Source organism: Hypomesus nipponensis, chromosome 11 (genome assembly GCF_054491055.1).
Source record: "Hypomesus nipponensis isolate SF chromosome 11, ASM5449105v1, whole genome shotgun sequence".
NCBI classification, from domain to species: domain Eukaryota; kingdom Metazoa; phylum Chordata; class Actinopteri; order Osmeriformes; family Osmeridae; genus Hypomesus; species Hypomesus nipponensis.
In genome coordinates this window covers 12,729,716-12,757,704 of record NC_140371.1, presented here as the reverse complement: position 1 = coordinate 12,757,704, position 27,989 = coordinate 12,729,716, and the positions used below count along the sequence as shown (strand labels likewise).

Here is a 27,989-nt window from a genome sequence, read left to right as displayed (position 1 = left end):
TACAGTATTCATTGTACAGGATGTCTTGTTGTATAAGATGTTCTGTATTTATTTACTCGAGCTAACAGATTGAAACAAAAAAACACACTTTTTCATCTATATATTAATAAAACAGTATCTAAAACTAGGAAGTATAGCTCAGGACAATATTTACAGAATAAGTACAGTTACACATAAAACAAAAACCATTTAGGGCATTATGAGAGAGTTCTAAGATTATAGACACTGCATTGTATTTACAGACTCTTGATGTATTTCACATTGAATTCTTCATTATTTCATTTAAATGTTATGTCCCATTTTGTGTGGGCATGAGCTTGAAATGTAATTTGCATTGCAATGTGTCTAACAAGACAGTGGCTTGCTCTGCAACCAATCCGCCCTCGGTGTGGCATGGACCTTGTATTTCATTGGCTGGAGGACCACCCCAAACTTGCCTTCCAGACTCGGCATTGACTGGCCTGGTGGTACAGTGAGGGTAAAGCGCTGCATGATCCAGGACAGGAAGAGGAAGATCTCCATTTTGGCCAGCGCCTCACCCAAACACACCCTCACCCCCACTCCAAATGGTAGGTAGCTGGGCGAGGGGATGTGAAGACCTGTTCCGTCCTTCGTTAGGAACCGACCTTTAGTGTGAAAGACATCAGTTATTTCACTTTTTTTTCCACATATAGGATACATAATCTAGAAAGGACTGCATGTGGGCTCAAAATAAATAGGGGAAGTCAAAAGTGATTTTAACAGAGCCTTAAGGTCAATACCCTGCTATTCACATATTTCTCCTCACCAGGCTCAAATACTTCCGGGTTCTTCCACTCTTTTTCATCGTGATGCAGAGACCACAGGTTGACAATGACACGGGATCCTTTCCTCACCGTGAACTCCCCAATACTGCGGCACATATACACACATGGAGACTGGCAAGTTTGAAACGGAACAATGCGTGTGTGCAGTGCGCGTGTGTGCGTAAATGTGTTTACCTGGCATCAGTGAGAGCCACATGAGGGATGAGTAGGGGGGCGACGGGGCGAATGCGTAGCACCTCCCTGATGGTGGCCTCCAGGTAGGGGAGACTACCCCTGTCGCTGAGTTGGGGGGCTCTGTTCCCCCCCACCTTCCTGTCCAGCTCCTCCTGAATACGCTTCTGCACCTGATACATTACATATACATGCATCCATTTAGCAGATGCTTTTATCCAAAGCGACTTGCAAGGAATGTCTGATACCATCAGAAATCCCACTGTTTTTTACGCACATACAGTACACACACAAAACGAGATGAGATGCCCAGCTTAGCAATAGATCGCACAAAGACATCAATTACTCCCAGCTAAGTCATCACACACACACACACACCTTCCAGAAGTGCTCAGATCAGATACCTGTGGATAGTGGATGAGGTAGGCTATGGCCCATTTCAGCACTGTAGTGGTGGTTTCGACTCCTGCTCCAAAGATGTCGCCTACAGTCATGAGCAGGTGGTCTTTGCTGAGGCCCACCGTCTCCGTGGTGATCTCAGCCGTGTTGTTGTTCTCGGCGCTGCGTTTGGCCCTCAGGAGCGCATCCAGAAGGTCTCTTTGTACATGGTCACTGTAGTCCACCTGCAAGGGTGGACAATACAAAACCCAGCAGTAAAACTCTATCGGTCCGTCTGTTGCGTAAACGGAGTCCGCTGTGATAAGGATGCCTGCCCTACCTTGTGCTCATCATATTTCTTCTGGAGGAGGCTGTCCCTGATTGACACACACTGCTTAAGAAGGCGCAGGCCTGCATTGGGAAACATCTGAGATGAGGTAGAACAGAGTCAGGACTGTGTCATCCACAGGTCAGATTGAAAACGCTTACTGTATAACACTTTCCTGTCCCATGTTACAGTTCTCTCGGTGACATGGTAAGACGTCCTTCATTACTTACCCAATAAATGAACGATAGTGGAGCACAGTCTTAATTCCATGACAAATGGAAGGCTTAAATTACCTGTAGCCAGGGGAAGATGTCCACCAGGCTGTCCTTGGCAACTGTATCGACGATGCCCTGGCTATACTGCAGCATGGCCTCAAACTCGGGGTCGCCACGGAGGTAGGAGGAACTGAAGCAGAGAGAGCACACCACGTTGGTGACAGCGCGCGTCAGCTCTGGGGACATGTCCAACACTGTGCTCCCTGATCCTGACTCCCCCAGTGTTTCACACAGAGACTGGGCCTGTCTGCAGACTGGGGGGGGGAGATGAAGAGAGGAAGATTTAGGTGAGAGAGAGATGGGATTAGAGTGGAAGGATGGAGGTACAGTTAGAAGCCAGGAAGGGAGAGAGGGGAGACTTTGGGAGAGAGAGACCAACAAACAAATATTGAGGTCTGCTTCATTTACGCTTAGATATTGTCAGGGCAAGGAAACGGGGGGGGGGGGAAGTGTCACTACATGAGGCTATTGTTTGGTACTCACTGATTTTCTCGATGGAGGCTGAGCCTTCTCCAAACATACATAAAGCTCCGTGCACAATTTTGCGGTGGAATCTCCAAGTGGCACTGTAGTCTGCAAAGGCAATATCTTTACCATCTCTGGTCAGTATGTCTGTTGTTACCTTTGAAACACAGGAATTACAAGTTGGAAGTGAGAAAAACAAGATGAATATGCAGTACAAGGAAATGAAATTATATTAATTCATTAATACAATACTCACTGTTCTGGGTCTCCCAGCAAATGTCTTCCCCTTCCTCAGTAACACTTCTTTGGCATGCCGGTAGTGATTGACTATGATTACTGTGTGTGAGCCCATCATGAGAGAATAGGTATGTCCGTACTTCTGCTGCAAGTCCTGAAAGAGGACATGGGGTGGGCGCGAGCTCCGCAGGCTCAAAAGGCTCCCGATAAGCGGGAGCCAGGGCAGACTAGGGGGGGCCCTGTTGCCCGAAAGAGACCTCCGGAGCTTTGCCTGCAAGAGCATAAAAGCAAGCCCAACTGCGGAAAATAAACACACACATAAAAACCATGCCATACTGCTGAGTGGATGCTGAGACACGCAAAAGTCACGGAACCATTATGGGTAGGGGTTTATATGTGGCTCCTTCAATGCCATCCCCTTGACCGGAAATATTTAAGGATTTGATATCTTTTGCTGTTCTTGCCAATCTAAACAAGATACCATCGCTAACCTTTGCTTCCTTGAGATGCTTGTATGGCCCTGCAGCATATTTAATGTTAATGTGTAACCAATTTAATGTTTATTATGTAGGCCTATTTATTTATTTGACTTTAAAATTACTTAAATGTGACAATGTGATCTAATTTACAAATACAATTTTCATTTGAGACACGTTTGTCAATTAGTTTATAACACAGGTGAACTGTGAAAACTAGCGCTACTTGCTTTACATTTTTGTACCTCTCTGATCGCCGTAGCTAGCTGTTAAAGTAAATATCATTTGCTATGGCTTCTGCGGAGTCGCAACCTCGATTTGGTCAATCTGTGAAAGGTTTGTTATCGGATAAAGTAGGTTCCTGTAGCGGGGATGTAATTGCACTGACCCGCCAAGTTCTCAAGGGATCCCGTAGCCAAGAGGTACAGTATTAAAATACGCTGTCTTTAACTTGCAACCTTTCTAGATTTATGTAGTGCTAGGCTAGCTAGCTAGGCTAGCTAATGTGTAAACACTCGCAAAATAGCTCAACGCTAGCTTTTGAGCTACAAATATCCTAATCTAATTATGAAATAACTTGCTAGTTTGTGTAGGCTAACAATAAAGAATTAGTCTATGAAGTTACGTCCACATCTCTTCTTCACATGTACCACTCATCCATACTCCGAAAACAGTTGCCATTTGCCTATTAAATCAGTTTTTATGGCCCTTAGTACAGGGGATTAACATCTTCACAATGTATAATTTAAGGCATTAGAGGGACGCACTTTGAGATTATCAGATTGTCCTACTATTTTACAGCTGCTTGGCCAAGCCGCAAGAAATATGGTAATTCAGGAGGATGCTATTCTGCACTCAGAGGATGTGAGTCAGATTATCACTTAATTTCTTATATCAGGACAAGCATTTGTTATAGTTATCATTAGACTACCAGCTGTGTGGAAAGAGGAAAATATAGAGATTAGATCCATTGTGACACTTCCTTTCTTGTTTTTACAGAGTCTGAGAAAAATGTCCATCATCACTACACATTTGCAATATCAGTATGTTCCTCAGTTACTTTGTTTTATTATAATGTGCATGCTGAAGAACTCTTATTGTTAAAAAGCAATTTACCAGATACTAATCTGTCTTTTTTTTTCCACCAGACAAGAGGCCATTCAGAAAAAGTAAGTCAAAATATAAACTTTGGATATTTGGAAAGGGTTTATATCATTTCAGCAATGGGAAGCCATAACATGGTTTGACAACACTGCTTATTTCTTTTAACAAACCTACTGTTTACACTTTCTTCCTAGCGTGGAACATTCCAAAAACCTTCAAGACCAACTGAGACACTTGCTGAAGTGATGAGCTACTTATGTGAAGGAGAGCAGCGTTTGTCTCTGGAGTTGGAAGAATCTCCATAAACACTGATTCCTATGCAGCAACATTTTTTGAACTGCCTGTTGAATTGTGGTGGAATAAGGTGCTAGTATGAGAAGGATGAATGCATGTGCCACTCGGGTGTACAGAGTTGCCTAGAAGCCCGAACCACAACAAACTGTTCAAACAATGGACATCTGAACACACCAAGACTGTATTGTAAAATTGTCCCAAAAACTATGGAAAGAAAAACATGTTTATTTTAACTTATTCAAGTGTCACTGCAAGGTTCATGTAGGTTTCAGTAAGTCAAATTTAAGACATTTTAAAGACATTTTAAGACTATAAAGATTGAAATTTAAGACCTACACCATGCATTGCCCCAAAAATATTAAAATCATAGAAATTCTGAAAAAAAACGTTAGTTCAATGAATGCAGTTATTGAAAAAGCATTAATTTAATTTACAGATAAAGCAATCACATTAGTCACGTAATTTAATTTCATTCAGCATTTAGTATTAGGGGTGGGGGGAAAAATCGACTCACATAGGAATCATAGATTCAGTCTTCTAGCGATTCACATTGGACGTGGTCTTGCGAGTTCCGTCAGACTTTTCCGGACCGTATCCACCCTTCACCGAGAGTTGAACACGCCATCTCTGACTTCCCAAGTGCCACCACTACCAGCTACGCCAAAGAAAAGCTAGCTATTTGTTGCCCCGGGTGGCCCCTTACATACCTGAAGAGTGAGCTTCACCGATTCACACCAGTTACACATATATTGAATCGCAATTTGATAAAAAATCGAATTGTGAGGTACCAAAAGATTCCCACCCCTAATAGCTGGTAAGCTGTACATTTCAGTTTTATATTTAACTGTGTTGCAGAAATAAATAAGTCTATTCAAGAGAAGCCTACTTATCGTCACTGTATTTTGTGAACGACTTCTTAGAAATCCTGAAGCAAACTTTCACATGTTTTGTAAGTATAATTAGAAGGCAGAGTATTCTGTTTTATAACTTGGCATTAGCAGAAACTAAACGTACATTGGCATTTAGTAGTGTCAAAAGGGCAATTACACCGTCTTGTAGAAAGTAACTTTGCAGGAAACCTCTGTAGGTAAGCATGTGGACCATCATTATTTATAAATCTTTTAAAAGTTTTTTAAAAGTTTTATTTATAAGTTCGAGAGTAAAAAATGAGCTGTTAAAAGATCCTTTAGCCAAATTTGAACACACGTCCCCTCACTCAGTAGACATCCTTAACCACTGAGCTATCAGGGACGATAACAATCTCCACCCAATATTAAATTTGACATTGAAATATCTAGTTGTAACAACCTGCAGAGTTGGGGTGTTAGAAAACCAGAAGAAAGGGCTCCCCTATTAGCTCACTGGGTTAGTGTGCATGCTCTTTCAGACATGCTGGGGCAGTACTGCAACAGCCTCAGTTCAAATTTTAATTCGTTTATTTGAACTTAAAAGGTACAATGTGGTCATGTAAAATGTGGGACTTAACATAGTTTCATAGGTATGTTGCTTTTACCTCACCACTGATTTCAGGGTTACAACTTCTACTTGGACACTTGTGGCTGACCATTGTTAAAACAGGTGTGATTATCTTATGACACCCTGGAACTGTTTCGCCTGATGTTTAACTTGTTACACTGAGACTACACGAAAAAACAAGAAACTATTCAATTGCATCGAAAGAACAATGGTTTTTAGGCGTGAGATGACGTGAATACCTAAATTGGCAGCTGCGGAAGCGCTGCAGAGGGTGTACAAAAGCATGATTGGAATCATTGCTACTTTGAGAGACCTAGAAGCTTGGAAGCAAGCATTTTCCTCTGTATATGCATTAAAGGAGGACTCAATAAAATTGTATTTGCTCCTCTGAGCTGTAGCGTTTACTTTGTGTATCAGTTAGTAGAAAGTGCGTGCTGCCGTTCAGTCTCCACAAGACAGTATCAGTATTTTGGAGGCTAGGCAGCTGGCTGGCCTAGAAAGTTAACCCTGGAAGACCATCTCAACACTCCCCTCAACACTGAAGGTAAATGCCATGTGTTGTATCTCACACAAAGGTGAAATCAGAGCAGTGTCTCAAAGAGGTCTTGGGAGTCGTCCAAAACGCAGTGTTGGATGCGTCCTTTATTACTTGGTACAAAGACAACTAGCTGTGGTGCACCCAGTGTCAAGGATTAATTTGAAGTTGTGATAGCTGTTTGGTACATTGCTGTATAAGTCTTAAGTATAATCTCTTTATACCATTTTGTATTGATACTGTCTACACAACTGACAATTGTTGTCAGTTGAGATCATTTGATGACCCTGAGGAAAACATTTGATTGCATCTGATTAACAGTGACTTTTGGACATTTAGGTGTTTGGGATGACAATGTGAAAGAATGCCAACTTCCTTAGTTGAAAAATCACTGCTATCAGCTGCTGTACAGAAGCCAACATCAAAAGCCTTGAACATGAGAGTATGCTCATCCTCCTGCAAATTTGTTATCTTAACAGGCTCCAAGGACATATAGTCAGGGCCATTGGCAGAGGTTGAAATAAACCTCAAATTCCACTGTACATTCCATTTGAGTTTTTCTGTGTACCTTTAATTGTACTCTTCCTTCCACGTTTTGTCCTACAGCGACCTATCGGTGCGTATGGGCTGTAGCACTCCCCAGTAATCTCCCATTTTAGTGAGCATATCATTCACACAAAGACAAACGGCAGTAGACCTACATGACTAGTAGAACTTCATTCACCAACAAAACACTACCATGGTGGTACGGCTCAAATACACCAAATGTATGCCTAGGACTGACCAATCACATTCCCTCAATCACAAAACCACACTGGGACATGTCTTTGTGTGTAGGTCCCATGTAGATGTTTTGTTCCATCAGGGGGAGCCAAACATTGAGTGAATGACTTGAGGGCTAAAGGAAGAGACGCGTTTCACAATATAGGACTCCTTGTAAGGGTACTCAGAACAATACGCTTTATTTGAAAGAGAACTTAGCATGCTTAGACACAAAACTTAAAAACAGCAGAGCATGCATGGAAAAGTAAGGCAATTCTCTTTAGGTTATTGATCATTTGTAACAAGAAAACAGTTCTAATCTGTCCAAATTGCTCCAAATATTATTCAACTTAATTCATACATTAATTTCAACAGAGCATGCAGACAAAGTATGCCACTGCATGATTAAAAGCAAATTACAATAAAGATCACACCGATTGGCAACTTTCTTTTCAACAGCAGGATTTTCATCAGGTAGAAATCTGTATTTTAATGCAACCCCGTTGAGTTTTTCTTATATAAAACATCCAAACAAACAGGACAATGCTTTACAGTCAAGAAGTTCAAGTTAAAACTATATAAAAAAATAACCCCCCACTGATCTGTGTATTTACATTACACTAACATGATCCCTGTTCACAACCTTTGACCAGCATAGGGAAGTTAGACAAACCTTTTTGTGGGGGTTGGGGAGGAAGCTAAGGCAACTTGAAGCAGTTCATGGACCACAAAATACCACAAACAATCCTACATTAATTCTCCAGTACAAAGTGGTATGTGCCTCAATGATAGCTGAAGTCAAAGGACTTTTCTGGCAGTGCAGAATTTCACCTCTCTTACAAGAATGCTGTCCAAACAGCATAAATACAAAAGAAAAACTGAACTTGAGAACCCAAGTCACATGGTTGAGGTTTACAAGTGTCTTGAAAACAAATGCCAATGTAGAAAATTAGCAGTTACAGTATTATTTTGTTACAGCAAAAACAAAATGCAATTCAGAGTTTAGCAAAGCCCAGTGCTTTAGCCTACATGTTCCAATGTGCTGACAATTCAGCAACTGCATGACACGGTGACAAGTACTGCAGCTAAATGGAGAAAGGCAGGCAGGCAGAAAACATGGCATCCGTTAAGGCAACGTCACAAGTAGCAACCACCCACCCCAATTTAGCAGCCGAGTGCGAATACATTGCTTTAGGATTCATACAGTTACACGACAAGCACCTTTCTCCTGGATAATTTCTCTTTCGATAGCTATGAAACAACACTCAGAAACAAGCTGAAGTAGCACATTTACATCCACGTACAAGACTCGGAGGCAGGACACAGTCAGTAGTGACCAAGCAGTGACCAACTCATAGAGGGAAGTGAAGTGATACAATACACGATACTTCACAATACTACCCTGGTCTGCAGTCTGTGGATAGAAGGGTTGGATTATTAATGTCAATATACAGTACTGCATTGTACTAATCATAGAATAACTGACGATGCAATGCAGTAAATACCGGAGTTAACTGAGTGGATGAGAGATACAAGCAAGCATTCTCAGTCTGTTACATAAGCCATTAGGAAGAGCCTTCCCAGTGCTGGTAATCAGATGCTATTGAATGATCTCTAGTGCAGAATTCAGCCTATGGAGTGCTAGGCTACTTTGGACCTGTTGCTGCTGCGTGTAATGCGATATTTCTATTTATCAAATTCCACCCACAGCGTGTACCACAGCTTGTACATACACATACACACGTTTGAAGAAAAGTAACCGTTCCTCCATGTGAGCTAAGTCTGTTAAGGGTTCAAATATTAACCAAGGATACATTCCTTATTTAGGGCAGTCGGTGAGCAAAAGATAAAGGTTCAACTATGGCATACTGCTGGAGGGGTGCATTGCTTGGAGGAGTGTTAAAGAGTAAGGGCTGCGGCGAGGGATGCAGGCAGGGTAAGGGGACACCAGTGACCCCAGTCACCTCCAACTGTTAGCAGAGGTATGGTGTATGGAGTTACAAAAATACATCCACTCAGATCTTCTCAGTAAAAAAAAAAAAAAAAAAACGGAACAACAAAATAAAATGAGCCTTAATGAATATATACAGACGGTCAAATATTCATGTTTACAGGATAGGGCTAACCAAACTTATTCAAGGAATACTCCTTTATCTTCGTTCTCGTTTCAACACTCCTGGTGAAATAACGTGTTATTTGACATTTGGTAACTGGACATTTGGTAACTGTGCTCACACGGTACAGCATGAGCCTCCTCTCATGTGGCCTGCAACCTCAAAACGTGAGCCTACCAGACTCCTCCTAGCTCTCCTTTTCTACCTCTCCACCCCCCTACTCTTCCTCCTCTCCCAGCCTACTCCTGACCTCTCCATTCCTCATGTTCCTCTCCTCTCTCTACTCCTCCTCCTCCTCGTCATCGTCCTCGTCGTGGCAGTGGGTGATCTCCTGGGGCGTCTGGGGGAACAGGTGCGGGGGCTGGATCTCGCTGACTGAGCGCGTCAGCTGGTGGCGCTTGCACTCAAACTCGATCAGATCCATGGAGTGGCGGTTGCGTGTGGCCAGTGGCGACTCGGTGTCGTTGATGTCGACGTGGGCGTGCTCCACCGTCGACTCGTGGGGCATCTGGGAGATGAGGGGGAGCGAGGGGGGAGTCAAGTGTACAATGGAGGGTGTTTAGAGTTGAGGTCTTTTTGAAGGTGTTAAGTCCTTAAGTGTTAAGTCATTGTTATACAATTATAAGGAGGGAATCTGGACTTTTTATAATAAGTTAAGTTATTATAAAATGTATAGGGGAAAACAAAAGATATGGGTTTACACATATGCGTGCAATAGGCACACACAAACACACAGGAAGGACCATAATTATTTTTGCTGAGGACAGCTTTGGACCCAGGTCTCTGCTACTCACCAGGACGTGTGCGGCCCTGAACAGGTAGCTGAAGGGATAGTAGAGGAGGTTGATGAAGGAGGCGGCGTACAGGTCGGCGTAGCGCATCACCTGCGAGGCAAACAGCGTCTGTCTGGAGCCGCTGCGGAACAGGCTTCCCATCATGCCGTAGCACATGTCCATGTCATGGGTCACTTTCTGGGGAGGGAGGGAGGGAGGGAGGGAGGGAGGGAGGGAGGGAGGGAGGGAGGGAGGGAGGGAGGGAGGGAGGGAGGGAGGGAGGGAGGGAGGGAGGGAGGGAGGGAGGGAGGGAGGGAGGGAGGGAGGGAGGGAGGGAGGGAGGGAGGGAGGGAGGGAGGGAGGGAGGGAGGGAGGGAGGGAGGGAGGGAGGGAGGGAGGGAGGGAGGGAGGGAGGGAGGGAGGGAGGGAGGGAGGGAGGGAGGGAGGGAGGGAGGGAGGGAGGGAGGGAGGGAGGGAGGGAGGGACATTGTTGGTGTACGTGTCATGATGTGTAGGTATGTCAAGAGTGTCTGAGAGGTGTCTGAGAGGTGTACCTTAATTCTACGTTGCAGTGAGCTGATATCAGGCCTCTCGTTACTGCTGCTGTCCAGATTCCTGTAGAGAGTTTAGGGCTGCCTTAGGGGGGGACCTGAGTCACGTGTTTCATTGCAACTTGATAACTACATGAGGGACTGCTTTGTGGAACTATGGGGGAAACCTCGCGCTCACCCCCATTGCATGGTAAATCACCACCGCACAATGAGTCTATGTCAATAGTCCATCACTCACTTGTACAGCTCTGCCAGGAAGATGTCCAGCGACTGCAGTTCCTCAAACAAGGCTGGAACAACAACACAGTGGGGTTGAGTCCATATGTACACACAAAACATTGAGCTCTACAGCATTTGGGGTTCAACAGGTCATGTTGCTGAGATAGAATGTGTTGTATGCAGGTGTGTGTGTGTGGCCTCACAGCTCTTGTCGGTCCAGACGTGCAGCTCCTGGGCCAGCTCGGGGATGACCAGGAAGGTCCTCCAGCCCTGGCGCTTCTTAGACTTCAGGATGTCCCCGAAGATGTGGTCCCCGATGTAGACGATGTCCTTCCCCTTGGCCCCCAGCAGGTCACACACCATGTCCGAAGAGCCTGGGGACAAGAGAGAGCACACAAAAGGATCTTTCACGTAATTATCTTTCTCGCCAGCTAATGACTTGTCAGTGGAACCTTATAGTGATATCAACATGATATATGGTCTGTTTCCTGGAGGTGAAATGTGATAAGGCCTGTCTGTAGACTTCCTGTGTACAGTGAGTGTTACCTCCAGAGTACACGATGCCATGCTGCAGGGGTCCTGTGTAAGTGCCGATCTTCAGCCGACCCGTGGTCTACACCAGGTAACAATTAGTAGGTTATCATACAAACAGACATACAAGGGTATGTTGCATTGTTCTTTTTGCAATACACACACACACACACACACACACACACACACAGGGACTCACTGTGTCAACCTGTCGTAGCACAGTCCCCTCTCCAAAAAACACAGGTTTGCGGGCGTCCACCAGAATCAGGTCAAAGTAGGACTGCCAAGGCCGATGGGGCATGCCCATCTGTCACACACACACACACACACACACACACACACCAACATTAGACTTAGGCACTGATTCACAATGAAGTTGAAGAAAATGTAGGGTTTGCCTAACCTTTGGTCCATGAGGAAAGTCAAACAGGTAGGTCATGATTTTCTACAGTGAGAAATAAGACAGAACCAATTAGGTGAAGTGGATTGATTTGCGAGGTATGAAACGTTAATAAAAGTCTAACAGGCAGTACCTCTGTGTATTTGTAGTCACTGTTTGTGGCCAGGAACACCTTGGCTACTTCGTTCATCCGACTCAGCAGGAGAGGCAGCTTTCCCTTGGTGACAGAAAAGAAAAGGTCAGTGTAACAATGTACTGGCAGTTAGCTCCTGATTAGCGTATAGTTTCACCTCTATACAGTGTTACTTACGTCCTTAACCACATATTTCTCCAAGTTCTCCACTGTCTTTTCTTTAAGCGATCCCTGGGGGAGACAAAACTTCATATTAGCTTTTCACTGTGAAGATCAAAGGAAGCCAATATGAATAGGGACTTCAGCTGTAATGGTCATTTTTGACATAGTTACAATATCTATGTTTCTTTAAGCGGTAAAAAGTAAGTTCCTTTGTTATAGACAGAAACTAAGGTTCTGTGATGTGGTTTACTCTGTAGAAGGGACACTCAGATTGTCTTAAGGTATTTATGGTGTTGTTTTAAGATGCCTAACTAAGATCCAGAGGGTCTTAGTTGGGTCCGGGGGATGGGTGCTGAACTTTGGCTAGAAGGTCTGGGTTCTGTTTCTTTGAGTTAATGGAATTCTTGTTTGTAGATGGTCACACAAAGGACAGTTGACCATTTGACTGATCAACTGATGTGGTTTTATTATCTACTCATTTGGGGAGTAATGTTACATCAAAGAACAGTGAGACAGTTGATATGGAGACGTATGTTTCAAACTGTCACCAAGTTGAGTGAACCAATCACAGAGTTTGCTACATTGATTGATTGACCTTATAGAATGCCATTTGATCTAAAGTTTATATAAGGCAGCGCATGTGTGATAGTTCTCTATCACTCTTGCGAACAATTTGTGACTAGTGCACCCTTCGTAATGACTAATCAGCAAAGCTTTGTTTAATCATATGTAATTGTATAGTCTAAATAAAATTGTATTGAAACTTCCACTATTCAAATCTACACAGTCCAGCAAGAATTTTCTTTCACACAGCCTTACCTTGAAGTGGACCCAGTCCACTGCATCTCTTACATCCTGGAACATGCTCTTGTAGGACATGAAGAGATCCCCGTCCTTAAAACCCGACTCACAGCTGAGAGCAGAGTCATGATGTCAAGCGTTTGTGATCGAATGACCAAACCATCGTACATGACTGGTGTGCTAACTGTCTTACAGGTGATAAGATTCTGGGATGTACAAGGACACAGACATGTTGTTATGTGTAAGTTATTCTGCTGTATGTTCACCTGGTGTATCTGGAGCAGTTGGAGAAAAAGTCAACCAGGCATGCGAAGAGGTACGTTTCTGAGGAGAGAGAGCGAGTGATGACATTCTACACACCAATTATGCTGGTTACCATGTGTTGGAACACCAAACAAGTATATACAAAAACAGTCATGGACTACAAGGTACTAGTCTGGCTAGGATTCGATGACATAAATACATTATATATGTACACATATAGGATAGCACCACTAGTGCCAAGTAAACCAACTATGCTTTGAAGCCTGCAGTGAGGACCTGCAGTGAGGACATGGCATTGTCTCTCACCAGGGAGGTTGAAGAGTGTATTGAGGATGTAGAAGCGGTCTGTGTCTCCACGCTGGATAAACTTGTTAGGGTACATCTCTCTGGTCTCAGGCCTGGTGAGAGGTGATGTGGATGTTAGGAGTCACAGTGTAGTCACTGCAGACCGAAAGACAAAAAAAACAGAGAGAGAGCGAGAGAGCAGGACTTTACCCTCTCATGAAGTTGAAACCATGGGCACAGACCAGAATGTTGCCATAGGCATCCACCTTGAGCAGGTTTCCAAACATTGTATCGAACACAAGACCCCTGGAACAAACAGAGAGGGACACCAGATCACCGAGGGGTCCATTGGATGCAATACGTGACGAAGACCTTGACGTTGAAGACCTCAGGTCAAACAATTCACTGTCGGAAACAGACTGTACGAGTAAATCTGTATAACTGGAATGCGAGTATTTGTAAATAGCGTCATCTCAAAGTGACAGCCTGCCAGCTAGCCAGTTCAGTCAGGTACACAGACAGACAAGATATAGATAGAACCAATTGTTGTTGTTTACAGACCTGGTGGGGAAGGCGGGGTCATAGACAAAGTTTAGCAGCTCCTGCGGGTACCCTATGGACACGAGGCGCTCAACTGTGAGCTCAAACCCCAGCGACTCATACTCAGGAGACTTGTACACTGTGGGGGACAGGAACACAACATGAGTCTGCCTGTAACCCACGAGGGACATAACAGAGAGGCAAGGAGAGACCACGGTGTATACCTCCAGCAATACAGTCAGAGATTTATGTGAGGTAGGCTGGGAGGTTTATTCAAGCGGGGACATAGATTTACAACAGTGTGTCTGCAGTGGATGGTCTAGTAAACTAACACACACACGCACGCAGCACCAAAGTGTAGTGCGACCAACTTTAGCGGTGACCTACAATGGCTGGCATGTCAAACCCCTTGGTTTAGTTAGCTGCCCCTCTACTTAACCCTGGTCTGTGTGTGTGTGTGTGTGTGTGCGTGTGTGTGTGTCTACAGCCTCCATCAGCAGTACGTGTCTTCAGGGTGGTATCTATAAACAGCCTGCTGTTGCAGCTTGGGTTCCAGTCTCAAGGAGGGCAGTGGAATGAGACGAAAGGGCAGAGAGGGAGCAAGGCACGTGCACAGTCAGACACGACCATTTCACTTACCTGCCAGAGTGTAATCCATATCAAAGCCAAAGCATTTGATCTTCTCCATGGCCAAGCTTCTGTTGACAAAAACTCTAAGAGAGAGAACAGGAGACAGGCTGTGATCCAAATACAAGTACAGATAGTGAATGTGGAGCAGAATGAAGTCTGTAAGACAAAAGTCTGGAGGAGGGGAAAAAATCATTATCCCCAAAAAATGAGGTAGCCTATATTTTTCCATTGTTTCAGTTTTATGCTACTATGCTTGATAGCCATGTTTTATACAGCATATATAACAAAACAAGTGGAAGCACCACCATTTTCCGACACAGCACATTTGAGAGCACACTTCTGAAGTATTTGTTTTTTGGGTAAAAGAAAACACAATAGAATCACACAAGCAAACAAATCACAACAATTTGCATGCAGGTTTGATTCTACATTAGGTACTCTTGCTAAAAACATCTGAACATCAACTTCAAATGACCCTCCCATGGCAACAAAATAATACCCAACAACAAAACATCACCCTTCCATTTTGAAAAGTTTAGGGTTAGCTACGTTGTAGCTTGTGGCTAGAAATGGCGGAAACTCAGACAACACTATCCTCACATTTACATCTTTTACAAGCCTGTTCCCAAAACATATACCCTCTAGCCTTGGCGTAAAACATTGGTGTAAGGCACTAACGCAATAAGCCATTTTTATTCAAGCCCTCAAACGAAAAACAAACGAAACGGTGAAAACAATTGTACCAGGAAATGCAGATAGGACTGTTACAATGTGTTTTTGCTCTTTCACATGAAAACAAAGTGCAGCATTTTAGATCTGCACTAAAATGAGATGATTCAATCTCCGTCCAACAAAGCCCAGCTTTTAAATCGTCTCCCATCCAACTCTGCTTCGGCATGAAGTTTCTAATATTCAGATGGCGTGACATGAGACTGATGAAGATGATGTGGTGGTGACGTTAGGGGGCAGTGTAAACAGAGAGGATGTGGGGGAGGGGAGGCACAAACCGAAAGGGGTGGAAAAGAAAGGAACTCACACAAAGACCTCATGACCACCAACTACCTCATGGGACCCTACCCATCACACTAGTGTCAGTATGAATGGAGTTCCATGGGATTGGAATGGGGAATAAATATACATCATGGAGGAAAAAGAAAAGGGTGATTCAGTCAGTACTCGCAGGTTTCAACAACAAAGGTTTTGGCGTACCTCATAGCAGGATGATTTTGGGCCAGTTCCCTTGGAAAGCTTTGTAATAAGAGAATACATGTGCGATGATGACATTAACCTTCAACTGAAAACTGACTTGACCAATTATCCAGCGTTGTAAACACATGGACTTGTTTTGTAAATGTGTGGTGTAGTTAATATGGCTTCTTGTTTGGAGCCAGCTTTCTGCAGATCATATAATTTTACATTCACCCTCTGGTACATCAACATGACTGGTGCAGTCAGCCATTTGACTGTGGTGAGGAAACAGGGTACATCATGATACACTGTCCAAGTTACCACACTGTGTTGCAACCTACTATAACTTACTTCCCTCTGAAGTAGTTCCTAGTACTGTAGTGTAGCACTCTAAAATGTAGATCCAAGATTAAACCTTGACACAGAAAGTTGCTGTTGACAGGAACACTCACACCTCGTCAAAGTACACATACATGACTAAAGAATTGAAAGGTGTGACTGCGTGGCTCGACTGTTTACCTGTGATAGGCTTCACGTCGATACTTCTTCATAGCCACACCATCCATGTTGGCTGGCAGATCTGCATAGTTCTGTAAGCGGTCACTCCACGAGGTTGTCATCTTTAACCGTAGCAATTATTTCTGACAATATAGGTCACAGAATAAGTATCAGCTAAAGCACAATTAATAATATGCGGGCAGATGGTTCGTTTTTTTAAATGGTCGGTTAGTTCCGAAAAATCTTTGTGAACTGTTTGTTTTAGCTCGCAAGCCGGGTTTGTAGCATTTAGGTCTAAAAACAAGGGCAGTGTCGAGATAGCTGCCGAGATTGGATAAACGCGATCACAACTAAACAGTAGCTAGTTTATGGCTTGGTTGTTGTGCTACTGCTAGCCTAGTTGTTGCAACTAGCCTACAACAAGGAGGTAGAGCGGGCCGTCTTCCTGTTCAATTGTTCAATATACGCACCAACAAAATATATACAAACTGAAAAATACCTGTCTCGTTTAGTCAGCGTTGTATTATCCATTAAAAGCTAAATATATACAGTCGGAGAACAAGACAACCTACCTCGACGAATGCGCAAGACTGAACCTGTTGCAGATAGAAATGCAACATAAACAGAATGTATCAAAGACACACAACACGAAGTTGCGACCTCGATAAACTTATAGTTTGACAGCCGAGTTTCTGTCGACGTTGACTACTACTATTAGAAACTTTTACTCAAGCAAGGCTTTACTAAAGAAGGAACATAATAAAGAAAGAAACAATAAAAGTGGTGTAATCTAGATTTTATATATCAAGGTTGAGACGACGACGTCATCACTATGCGGAAAGATGTGGCGGCATGTCAGAGCATTCTCTGGGCATGTCTTTTTCATACAGTCTGTGTGGCGGAGTCAAATTGCATGGGTCTGGGGTCATAAAAAAACACTCTTCAAAGACTAAACTGTGTGTAAAGCATATATATTTTAAAACGATGACAACCTCGACACCTAGAGTAAAATGAATGCAGCGTGAGCAATGGAGAATATTTGTATCCGCTATCCTAAACCTAAGCTTAATTTAGTTGAAAGCAGTCGCAGAGCCAAAGGGGTGGCCGGGGTGGCATGACCCCCCTGATATCGGACTGGCCACCCTAGGTGCCACTCCAAAATGTAATTCGCCATCCCTGGTAATTGGATTTTGATTGACATTCAATTTATCTTGTTAAAAAAAAGCGTTTCTTTTGACATCTGGCATTGAAGATATTTCCACAGTTTACCAGTCAGTCACAAATCACTACGCCAGCGTCTGATACAGTGCCAGCGTCGGAAAACAAGAGCATCATATTACAGTTATCGTTTTAAGGTTTAGCATTGGGCTCGAGGCTTCCTGAACACAATTTTATGAAAGTTGAATTGGTGGGCCGCAGAGCCATAGAAAAAGATGCATATTGGCAATTTGGTTCCATAACAGATTCAGATAAGAGAAATGTCTCTGTTTTTTTTAGCACTTAGCACTACCTTTGTAAGCCTATAGCTTACAACCCCCCTGCCCAACCCCTCTGCCCAACCCCCCTCCATACCCCTTCTCCAACCACCAGGATGTCCGGCATCCGAACATTCTGGGCATTCCTGTGATTAGCAGACAGCAGGTTGATTGGCATGTCGGACCCCGCGAACACTACAGTAGTGACTACTGGTAAACAACCAACCAACAGCCTAACATAACACACGTCTTTCGCTGTGGGTCGCTACACTATTTTTGTACTTTAACTGCTAAGATTCCTTGATGGGATGCCTTATCAATGTATTAACGTAACAAAGGATTAACGCTGCAGTCAGATAGTATACCCTGTTTGCTATTGTATAATGCCTGTTCGAAATACGTATTTCAGAATAGGGCTAGCCATGATCTAACTAGTAGTTGATTGAAGATAATAATGGGAATATGTTTAAGATTCAGATTGGACTCAAATGTGGGTAATTGGATGTGTAAGCATACATATTATTTTTGCTTAGTGTTCACTTCAAACATTAAAAGAAAGGGTGAGATAGCAGACTTTTTCAAAAAGCTGAGCAAACAGGATCAGGTGAAAGTAGACCCCAGTCCTTGCACCACCCCAAGACCTCAGAGCATCATACTAGTCAGTCAGTCAAGACATGCCAAGTTTAGCCTGTGTTTATAGGCTACACATGTAAGCCTACACAAAAGTTTTTTCCCAGATTAAGCCTCACTTATAAATTTTGTGAACACGAGTTTTCTTGTTTTGATGGCTGTGGCATTTTTTGTGTGAGTATACACTAAAAGTTATGTTTTAATGACTTAGCCAGACTCTCGTACATTTCATTTGTACAGAGAGTCTGGCCTCGCTCCATTGACAAGTGTTGACTTCCTTGTAGGCGGGTACTCTGTTGAAGTTTAAAACTATTGGATCTGTCCAGAGCCACTCTGATCTGCCATAACCAATCGCTAGCGTTCGCCTTAGCCAATTCCTTCACCACTACTGTAACAGAGCTAGCTGCCGTAGCTGGAAAATCAAAGTTTTCCCGAACCCCGTGGGGAGGAGGGCCACAACATCATGGCCACTAACAAAACTCTGCAAAACTTGTTCTTGCTCCGGCTTTAGCAGTTGGATATTCGGCAGCGTTGCCACAACGGACTGAATGGCTTGGCTCGCATCTTTCTCCGCCACCATTACGGAACTACAACCGGTTAAAAAGTAACTTGCAAAATCTGACTTACCTACTGAACGGCCAGACCGAGTACAGAAGCAAAATCCAAATTGAGTGGAAGTACGTAGGTCGGCAGAGCCAGGCTACCATACAGCCACACTGAAGAACTCAGGCTTAAGTGAATTTTAATTTATATTTCTCATCAGCAATCATATGAATAATTTACACTGCTTAGATGCCAGGCTAAGGTTACACACTCATTTTCAGTCTTGGTCTGTGGCCCCCCTGAAGTAGCCCTGGCCACCCTTGGCCACCCCATATATAAAAGTCTGGTTCCGCCACTGGGTGGTGGTGGTGGTGGTGGTGACAAGTGGACAGTTCCATCGTTTTTACACATGGGTGAAGGCCCAGTGAGCAGAAAGGAAGTAGGCCTAAAGGGATTTATTTTATTTTATTTTCACTATTTTGCTCAAGTAACAATGTGTGCTTGTTTAGTATAGTAATACAAAGGAATGCGCTAAATACAAGGATAGGTATGGCTTATTATAGCTTGCCTATATACTGTGCGTAATTGGGTCGGTCCATCGAGGCTATTTAAGCACTTGAAAAATCCCCTGTCTTTAATTTGTTCACTGCAAAATGAACTACGGATCTGACCATCATGCTTCTTCGTCCTACCGAAAGATATTTGGAGATGCTCCTCGTTTCTCAGCATCACCCTCTCGAATGAGTGTTGCCTCGTCGCGCTGCAGTTCTTTCTCATCTGGCGGACTCAGCAGGTCACTGTCCCTGTCCCGCAACGCATCAACCTCTGTGGGATACAACCGAAGGTCTGGACCGTCTTCCTCTTTCTCGCCGGTCTCCAGCGACAGTCTGGACCTTACTCAGACCTCCGTTCTAAACAATGAGTTTAAAGTCACCCGAACCAACGAGAAGGAACAGCTGCAGGGTCTCAACGATCGCTTTGCCATGTTTATTGAAAAAGTACGAAGCCTCGAACAGCAGAACAAAGTTTTAGAAGTCGAGCTGGTAACTCTGCGTCAGAGGCAACAAGAGCCCTCCCGCATAGCCGACATATACCAACACGAGATACGCGAGCTTCGCTTTCAGTTAGAGGAGATAAGCAATGAAAAGTCTCATATTCTCATCGACAAGGATAACATTGAGGAAGAGCTCCAGAAGCTTCAGGCCAAATTTGAGGAGGAGGTAAGAGTACGAGAGGAGGCCGAACAAACCCTGAGATCCTTCAAAAGGGACGTGGACGACGCTACTTTAGCTCGACTAGACTTGGAGCGGAAGGTTGAGTCCCTTCTAGACGAAATAGCTTTCCTGAGAAAGGCTCATGACGAAGAAGTGTCCGAGCTGACCTGTATGATGCAAGCTGCCAATGTGTCTGTGGAGGTAGAGCTAGCCAAACCCGACCTGACCTCGGCTCTGAAAGAGATCCGCAATCAGTACGAAGCTCTTGCGTCCAAAAACCAGCAATCAGCGGAGGAGTGGTACAAAAACAAATTTGCCAATCTCAATGAACAAGCCACAAGGAGCAACGAAGCTATTCGCGCCAGCAGAGAAGAGACCAACGAGTTCAGAAGACAACTGCAGTCCAAGAGCATTGAGATGGAGACACTTAAAGGCACCAACGAGTCTTTAGAACGACGCATAAGAGAACTTGAGGATGAAAGCAATTTGGAAATTGCAGGCATGCAGGTATACCTATAACGTGTTTAACTATATTTTGACCTCAGCTATAGTTATACATTTGAATATTCTAGATCCAAATAGGATTTTATTCAGACGAAAACATAATTCCATCCACATAATATACATGCATTTGTAATCTGTGACCAGGTTACGCAAAGCCTTAACCTTTTGAGTCAAACTCTAGATGAAACAGTCGTCAGAACCAGGAGTCTACCAGAGTCTCTGTCCATGGTTCTGAAACAAGCGCCTGTCGCGCAAGTTTGCCCATGCCTATTGATGGATGCTTTCTAACGTCAACCACACAGCAGGGTCATGTCATGCGTCTATTGAATCACTTCAATTGTAAGGCTTAAGCTTATCAAGGGAGTATTTAGTTGTAAAATTGGTTATCGTTTAGGCTTTTTGCATTTGCGTAATAGGTGACGTCGTTGTCTTAATGACCAAAATAAATTACTCTAGACTGACGAGAGAGCAGTACACCCCCGTATCAGACTAAACCTTAGCCCTTACCAAATCGGATTAGTGATCATCCGTTTTTCAGCCTCGGTCAAGAAGGTTTCCAATCCTTTCCCTGAAACCTCCCATCATTAGATGAAGCACGCAGAGGTAAGACCACTGTCCAAATTGCTCCATAACCGAGAAAAATACGAACTTACGAAAAATACTGCTATTACTGTTACCCTCCACCCCACGCACCATCCCCTTAGTCCAAAACATCTGACACAATTCGAACAAGGGTCACACAGTTGACACCTAGGTCATTCTGTGAAGTGTGAAATTCCCACATGAATGTACCAGTCTTCAATCATTGAACTCACAACATATTCGCTCTTTTGATAAGCGTTAGCCTTGCAATTGAATTCAATGCATGAGAGCAACTGCCCATAACACACTCCTATGAGAGTGAGGTTGCTTATTTTACATTCACATTTCTAATATCTTTAATTTTTCATTGAAACAGGATACTATAAACCAACTGGATAGCGAACTACGCAACATGAAGATCCAAATGACTCAGCACCTCAGAGAATACCAGGATCTGCTCAGTGTCAAAATGGCTCTTGACATCGAGATAGCTGCCTACAGGTACTAACTTCTGGAACTGTTTAAGGAGGACCCATCATTTGATTGTGTTGGAAAAACTCAACATTATACTTTCTTTCCTTGCTAGAAAACTATTGGAGGTGGAGGAGACTCATTTCAGTACAGGGACATCCTTCACAGTTTCCAACCATGGGACCAGTCACTATGGTTACCAGCCACGTATGTCCAGCTCCTCCCATTGTAAGACAGAAACCACCCAGAAGGAGACTTTCAAGGAGATCACTGAGGAGAAAGTGGAGAAGCACGATGAGGCTGATATCAACTCTAATGGGTAGACCTTAGTGATTAAGACAAGAGACACATAGATGCAGAGCAAATGTAAGTCTACATACATCTCTGAAAAGTTTATCTAGTTGTAACAAACCGTCCATTGTATACATATACAGTGTCTCATTAGTGTTATTGTTGATACAGTATGTTGGGAAATATTTACACTGTAGACCATAATGGAGTGAGTAAGATACTAAAAAAGTGTTTAAAAGAAATGTATTTTAACAATTAAAAAATACATTTATTTTTGTGAATTAGTATAAAATGTATATTCCATTTATTTTAGTCATGACTAGAGCCTTTCTTTTAGAATAATAAATGATGTACATAATCTGTGCAACAACTTTTCTGTACTCGATTTCATAGTGAGACACAATGACAGTTTGTCAATCAAAAGCAAAACAGACAGAAAACATACTTCATTTTCATCCAGCTCACACACTGCTCCAATATTGTAGGCTACTTCCACAAATGAAAAGCCTGAATTGCAATAATTAACCAGGGACATAAAATGTTGTACATTGATCAAGCACCTTTTAAAATGTTCATCTTACGAGTTTTTAATACACTTCTAAGTAAGTGGTTCTGGAAAAAAAAGGAAATGCATCGGAGATAACATCTCCTGCTTCAGGTCAGCCCTGGCTCAGTCACTAAGAGGATGATTCTGTGCGCTGGTCGGTCTTGGCACATTTACATACACACAGCAAACTCTTTCCTCAACTAAACCTTGCTAAATCCTATGTATAACCACTAAGAGATGATCAGTGCTATATTCAAACCTAAACCACCATCAACTTAGAAAGAACAGTATGAAAAAGACAAGAATCAGACAATTATCCACAATTGCATAGTTTATTTGTTACAAACGGCATGTAAGAATCCCTATTTCATCAAATCTCAACACTATCAAAAGATCTCTAGAAATGTCCTTCAAATATTTGTCAAAATATCTGTTTTGGGAAAATTTGTAAATTATATTCAAGACAAACATAACATAAATTTACAAACTCTTAAATGACTTATGGAGAAAAAGAAAAAAACACAGTGGAGACAGCATTAACAACAGAAGTGACACTTTAACCCGTAACCAAAGTGTAGCAAAACCAGAAGTCTTTGGTAGTAATACACTCTAAACAAGAAGGGTGCAGTATAGTATCATATGTATAAACAAACAGAATCTCAGTAAGGTTCTGCCGGTAATTTCTGACCTGAGAAAGGGTTCTTTCTAGATAGAAATATACAGACCTGAAAAGGGTTCTGTTAGAAACCCTTATATTGAAGTGACTAGTTACAAATTGCTCTACATAAACCTAACACCCAAGTGTAGTATTATAGGTACTTTGTTAAGCCCTTTAAATCACAAGTTAATGGAAGCCATAGTGAATTTAAACTACAACCAAGCAATTAAATATCGCTGGCTTCTGAAAGGTGAGCATCAGCTATCTTTGACCTTTGACAGGCATGAGGAGAACAGAACAGTAGATCAGAGAACTGGAAAGCAAGAAAGGACTACAAAAGAGTGCTTCAATGTCTGAACCTCAGCACCAGTGCCAGTATGATATCCTTTCTGCTTTGGGCTTCTCGTGTCTAAGAAGGCAGAACCAGTCCAAAGTGAAGCACCAAGAGACCATCCTGAAATAGAACCCAACCAAACAAATGCAGTTCAAATACGAGTCAATGGCATTACTTCACTCTCATGCAGTCTTTATCAAAAGCTGTCTTCTGCTTACATAATACAGCTTTTGAGATCAGTTGCGTCCCACATTAGACATTCTGTTCTGGGTCCTGAGGCTAATTAAAAGGTTGTACACTCGGTTCACCTGTAGTGCATTCTCTCCCATGGAATCCTGGACCTCTTTAAGTGACTGGTAGCGGTCCAGGAGGTGGTCACCACACACCACATCCACCTGTTACACATATAGGCACAACATGGTCAATGTTAACTGTGTGAAATCTTGGAGAGCAACACATTGTATTAAAACATACAGGGGAGGGAAACAGGGGGACTGGTGTATTATTTTCTTGGTTTTGTGTGGTGAGAATGTAACTATAGGCCAATCATTCTCAATGTGGTACAGATCCTTTTCGGAATGTTTTATTTTTTTATACTCATTGATTTATGAAGTTAAGACAGCACTGTTTGAGGGTCAGACCAATGCGGACTTCCAGGTTCTCTTTTGTCTTTCCACTTTACCACCCCCTCCATTACCCCAGACACACAGCGGAGTTGAGTGCCAAGAAAAATCAGCCTAAGCCGCTAATCTTGTCCAACTGTGTTACAGCTAAATATGCTCCATGGCTCTGCTCCATGGTGGCAGGGATCTCTTAGAAGGATGTGCTACGAGATCCAGGGGCAGCTTTCTTCGCTATTTCTGAGGTGTATTTAGGTGAGGCTACCATGGAGATAATGCAATATTTAAATCCACTCCAATGCAAACTCAATGGACTCGTGCCTTGGCACACATGCATATCTTACATGTGCTCAGACTTTCCTTCTATTCCATGAAATTCTCTGAGTTTTGAGGCTGTATGCCCATATAAATGCATACACATACTTTAACACACATTCATATTTGTAGTCTCTCACAGTAGAGTACTTTCACTCGTGTACCCTCACAAACAGACTGATGTGGGACTAATACACACTAATACACACATCTCACTAATACATCTCACTAAAGAACTCAAATGACTGGCCGTAGTTCATGAGCGGCTCCTTCCACAGACCTGGCAGGTTGAGCTGAGTTCCATCTTCCTCCGGATGAACAGTTCAACGTGGCGGACGGTGGCTTCCCCAGATACCCGCACGTACCGTCGCTCCAGCGGCTGGTCAGGGACAACAACGGGGTTAGCGCTTAAATGTCGTCGCCATCTCACATTTTGAGGACATTCCATTGATAATTCACTCACTGTTAAAAAAGCGGTAGTAATATAGTAAGTATGCATGCATTAGCTACCTGGCGTTACTACTCAGTCTTTGTGTGGGGTTATTACCTTGTAGTTGTCAATGCCTTCTTCGGCTCTAAAGAAAGAAAGAAAAAAAGAAAACATGTAAAAGGATACATGTCAATGGATTTTGAGTGCTGCAAGCATTGCATGCAACACCGGAGAGCCATCTACTGGGGGGAGCAGGAACGACGATCCGACGGCACGTCACCATGGTCCTTCATGTGCCGCTCCAATTCACCTCTTAAGATGAGAGCACTTTGTAAGTTTGCTGCTTGGGCCGAGTCAAGACACTCACCCCACAAACTCCAGCAACAGGGACACGTCCAACTCAGGAGGCATTCTGAACACAGACTGGGGCAGCAGCTCCTTCCTTTGCTTCTGGCTCTTCAGGGGGACCATGGGGGAGGCCATCACTGGAGCCACAGAGAGAAGACGACGGAAAGACCAAAATGTTCCGTTATTTGTGCACCTAGCAAAGCTGGACATATGAACACCGAGGCACCGGCTCCTGAATCTTAAGTTTCATAAAGTCTCAGAAAAAAGGATCTTCAGATTCAGGGAACCCGTGCTATTTACCTTACCTGGTTTAGGCACCTCAAGTCCTCTCTGCTTGTAGAAATCCACCATCTGTGCTCTTTCCACTGGTGACACGTACAAATACAATGTTTAACCGGTACAGGAACAATTTATGTTGTATAAAATGGGGGAGATTAAAACAAAATAAAAGAACATGAAAGCTAACTTACTTTCCTCAAGAAATGGCAGCATCTTGTAAACAATGTCCTGCAACTGTCGGTCAGGTCTGTGGTGAAACAAATTCACGATAATCACTACCCATGGATCAATTGGACAAGGTGTGGCATATTCTTTTCTGCTGACACCATATCAGCCTTCATGCCACTACCCTAGCTAGAGGGAGGGTTTTTCTGTTTGATATCTGAGTGGTAACAGTCTCTCACATTCACGTGTCAATGACATATGGGCACACAACAAACAACTACTGTTGATAACAAGGCTGTAAATGTATATACAGCTAAATGGTCAGGTTTTACTGACCATTTTTATTCAATGTTAATGTACTGTAAATAAGTGATAAGATGTGAACAGGAGCCAACTACTTTCAGTTCAGGGTGCTGACGCCAGTAGTCCCTAGTGACAGATGTTTCCCCATACCTGCGTCAAGACAGCCTGCTGTGTTTCAGTTAATTTCCCAACAGGAGGAGGGTTACCATAGAAACAGGCTCACATGGGATGCCACACCAAACAACATTAAATTGTGGAGAAATGTCCTCAACAGTGTTCCGCTGATGCTAAACTCTTAACCTCCATGTCAAACTCTTAATGACAATAAAACCATTACAGGACAAAGTGAGGCTTGCATTCTTGCTTGGACAGTAGACATACAATGCTGACAGTGGAGGTCATGCATTCATACCTTATATTGTAAAGAGGTTGTGTTTGGTGCACCACAATGCTGCAATTTGGACACCTGTTGCTGTAAAAGAAATGCTTGACTATGCAGCTTTTACAAACTGAAGAAAAAGAATACATTGGTCAATTATTAAGACAAGTGAAATGTTATGGTTTTGATACTGTAGTCAATGTAGGTGATGTGATTTCATAACTCACAGGTGTGAAGGCACTCAGTTATGGTGGTTGCATCGATAAGGAACCCACAGCAGAGAGCACAGCGAATGTAAGGATAGAACTGGTTGAGAGGAAGTCTGGGCTGGGAGAAGATCGAAACAACGTTCCACCATTCTTTAGGCTATCATTTACAGAACATTCGGAGATGTATTAAAGTGCCCAATAAGGTCATAAACGTCACTAATATAAAATACAACATTTTGACAGCAGTATTAAATACATGCATATTAACAAAACACTACATACTTCATCCTCGGAATCCGTATCACATTTAATCGCAGTCTCATTTTGCAAGTCGGAGGCACCGGTGTCGCTAAACAGATCACTGCTTTGTCGACTATCCCGACCATCTGTTGGTGTTGACACTCTAGAAGACTGAAGCTCGACACGGATACCGAAGGAATGCGTTGTCTTTTCCATGATTACACGAATTGAGTGTATCAAGCCAAGATAAACATATTTTGGCAATCAGGAAACCTGTTTGCTTCCAGAAGTCCAACGCTCGCGACCTCGGAGGGATTGGTTGGTAAGCTACTGTGAGCTGGTTCAGTTTCGTAGCATTTGCTTGTTGAGGCTAGCTGGCTCACGTGCAAAACATAATAGAGTGATAAAACTTGCACACTAAATACATATCTATATACTATGTTTAGATCTTCAACTCATGTCAAACGTCCCTTTAAACCAAAATAAATCCCTTATAATAAACAAAAGTAAACTTATTCTGGTTGTCACATTAGCCAGTTGCTATGGCTAAATTTCCCTCGAGTTTCAGTAGCTTCCGGGATGAGTGACGAAAATTGCGGTAAAACGAGTAGCCAATTACAGCACAAGAGGAGGGGCCCAGGTCAGGAAGAGCAGCCCACTGACTTTTGTATGTTAGTTGGCATAGGCCTAACTTCTGGATTGTTTCTTTGTGTTATCACAAGGAAAGAGAACTGGAAGATGTTTTTACAACCAACTGCTCAGAAACAGGATATAATTGTGTGATAGTTTTGAGAAAGAGAGAATCAAGCAAAACCTCTGATGATTAGTAACAATATAGTTGAGCATCAATACATATACAGTATTTATCACATAAATGAAGCATAGAGAATGTTGTTGACAAGACACAGTTTATTTTTACCAATAACCATCTGACAGGTATTGACTTGATATATTATCATTAAAAGTTAAGTCCTGTGCTGACGTCGACAATTGCGGCAACTGATCTTGACCACTAGGGAGCACACAGTTGACCATGTACATATCAGGTATGAATTC

At 43.0% G+C, this 27,989-nt stretch overlaps 5 protein-coding genes across 6 annotated transcripts; 2 read left to right on the top strand and 3 right to left on the bottom strand.

The window, feature by feature from the left end:
• Positions 1-7: 7 nt before the first annotated feature.
• On the bottom strand, positions 8-3,435 carry cyp17a1 (cytochrome P450, family 17, subfamily A, polypeptide 1). Its single transcript, XM_084709493.1, has 8 exons — positions 2,680-3,435; positions 2,442-2,580; positions 1,977-2,212; positions 1,696-1,782; positions 1,382-1,600; positions 981-1,150; positions 788-891; positions 8-626 (listed from the first exon to the last, which is right to left on the bottom strand). The coding sequence occupies exons 1-8, from the start codon at positions 2,992-2,994 to the stop codon at positions 346-348; spliced, it is 1,551 nt and encodes a 516-aa protein (XP_084565619.1). The 5' UTR covers positions 2,995-3,435; the 3' UTR covers positions 8-345.
• borcs7 (BLOC-1 related complex subunit 7) lies at positions 3,404-5,419 on the top strand. The gene is made up of 5 exons (XM_084709498.1): positions 3,404-3,558; positions 3,938-4,000; positions 4,136-4,179; positions 4,285-4,305; positions 4,435-5,419. Exons 1-5 carry the CDS (start codon positions 3,427-3,429, stop codon positions 4,484-4,486), a joined length of 312 nt encoding a protein of 103 aa, XP_084565624.1. The 5' UTR covers positions 3,404-3,426; the 3' UTR covers positions 4,487-5,419.
• A 2,051-nt stretch (positions 5,420-7,470) lies between these two features.
• On the bottom strand, positions 7,471-17,111 carry nt5c2a (5'-nucleotidase, cytosolic IIa). 2 transcript variants are annotated; one of them, XM_084709491.1, is made up of 18 exons: positions 16,969-17,111; positions 16,418-16,539; positions 14,720-14,793; positions 14,102-14,219; positions 13,751-13,846; positions 13,562-13,653; positions 13,258-13,315; positions 13,010-13,103; positions 12,206-12,259; positions 12,029-12,112; positions 11,899-11,940; positions 11,695-11,802; positions 11,511-11,577; positions 11,168-11,338; positions 10,984-11,035; positions 10,749-10,809; positions 10,216-10,392; positions 7,471-9,929 (listed from the first exon to the last, which is right to left on the bottom strand). In XM_084709491.1, the coding sequence occupies exons 2-18, from the start codon at positions 16,516-16,518 to the stop codon at positions 9,702-9,704; spliced, it is 1,677 nt and encodes a 558-aa protein (XP_084565617.1). In that variant the 5' UTR covers positions 16,519-16,539; positions 16,969-17,111; the 3' UTR covers positions 7,471-9,701. The 2 variants fall into 2 exon arrangements, with proteins under 2 accessions (XP_084565617.1, XP_084565618.1); XM_084709492.1 differs by having other exon boundaries at positions 16,896-16,981.
• Positions 17,112-19,697: 2,586 nt separating this feature from the next.
• Positions 19,698-22,427, top strand: inaa (internexin neuronal intermediate filament protein, alpha a). Its single transcript, XM_084710269.1, has 3 exons — positions 19,698-20,765; positions 21,721-21,845; positions 21,931-22,427. Exons 1-3 carry the CDS (start codon positions 19,698-19,700, stop codon positions 22,136-22,138), a joined length of 1,401 nt encoding a protein of 466 aa, XP_084566395.1. The 3' UTR covers positions 22,139-22,427.
• Positions 22,428-22,966: 539 nt separating this feature from the next.
• pcgf6 (polycomb group ring finger 6) lies at positions 22,967-27,529 on the bottom strand. Its single transcript, XM_084709495.1, has 10 exons — positions 26,976-27,529; positions 26,712-26,811; positions 26,518-26,614; positions 25,829-25,884; positions 25,664-25,723; positions 25,378-25,495; positions 25,128-25,155; positions 24,861-24,959; positions 23,954-24,040; positions 22,967-23,765 (listed from the first exon to the last, which is right to left on the bottom strand). Exons 1-10 carry the CDS (start codon positions 27,147-27,149, stop codon positions 23,721-23,723), a joined length of 864 nt encoding a protein of 287 aa, XP_084565621.1. The 5' UTR covers positions 27,150-27,529; the 3' UTR covers positions 22,967-23,720.
• Positions 27,530-27,989: the final 460 nt, after the last annotated feature.

Excerpts from the sequence above, each read along its gene's own strand:
- inaa (XM_084710269.1), top strand. The coding sequence starts at position 19,698 with ATGAACTACGGATCTGACCATCATGCTTCTTCGTCCTACCGAAAGATA. Across the intron at positions 20,766-21,720 it reads TGGAAATTGCAGGCATGCAG|GATACTATAAACCAACTGGA; the intron begins GTATACCTATAA and ends TCATTGAAACAG. Across the intron at positions 21,846-21,930 it reads ATCGAGATAGCTGCCTACAG|AAAACTATTGGAGGTGGAGG; the intron begins GTACTAACTTCT and ends TTTCCTTGCTAG.
- nt5c2a (XM_084709491.1), bottom strand. The coding sequence starts at position 16,518 with ATGACAACCTCGTGGAGTGACCGCTTACAGAACTATGCAGATCTGCCA. Across the intron at positions 13,847-14,101 it reads GACCCCGCCTTCCCCACCAG|GGGTCTTGTGTTCGATACAA; the intron begins GTCTGTAAACAA and ends TGTTTGTTCCAG. Across the intron at positions 11,941-12,028 it reads GTGACTACAAATACACAGAG|AAAATCATGACCTACCTGTT; the intron begins GTACTGCCTGTT and ends TTCTCACTGTAG.
- cyp17a1 (XM_084709493.1), bottom strand. The coding sequence starts at position 2,994 with ATGGCATGGTTTTTATGTGTGTGTTTATTTTCCGCAGTTGGGCTTGCT. Across the intron at positions 1,151-1,381 it reads ACCTCATCCACTATCCACAG|GTGCAGAAGCGTATTCAGGA; the intron begins GTATCTGATCTG and ends GTAATGTATCAG. Across the intron at positions 627-787 it reads CCCGGAAGTATTTGAGCCTG|GTCGGTTCCTAACGAAGGAC; the intron begins GTGAGGAGAAAT and ends TTCACACTAAAG.
- borcs7 (XM_084709498.1), top strand. The coding sequence starts at position 3,427 with ATGGCTTCTGCGGAGTCGCAACCTCGATTTGGTCAATCTGTGAAAGGT. Across the intron at positions 3,559-3,937 it reads AGGGATCCCGTAGCCAAGAG|CTGCTTGGCCAAGCCGCAAG; the intron begins GTACAGTATTAA and ends ACTATTTTACAG. Across the intron at positions 4,001-4,135 it reads CTATTCTGCACTCAGAGGAT|AGTCTGAGAAAAATGTCCAT; the intron begins GTGAGTCAGATT and ends TTGTTTTTACAG.
- pcgf6 (XM_084709495.1), bottom strand. The coding sequence starts at position 27,149 with ATGGAAAAGACAACGCATTCCTTCGGTATCCGTGTCGAGCTTCAGTCT. Across the intron at positions 26,812-26,975 it reads ATACGGATTCCGAGGATGAA|CCCAGACTTCCTCTCAACCA; the intron begins GTATGTAGTGTT and ends ATCTTCTCCCAG. Across the intron at positions 25,724-25,828 it reads GCTGCCATTTCTTGAGGAAA|TGGAAAGAGCACAGATGGTG; the intron begins GTAAGTTAGCTT and ends ACGTGTCACCAG.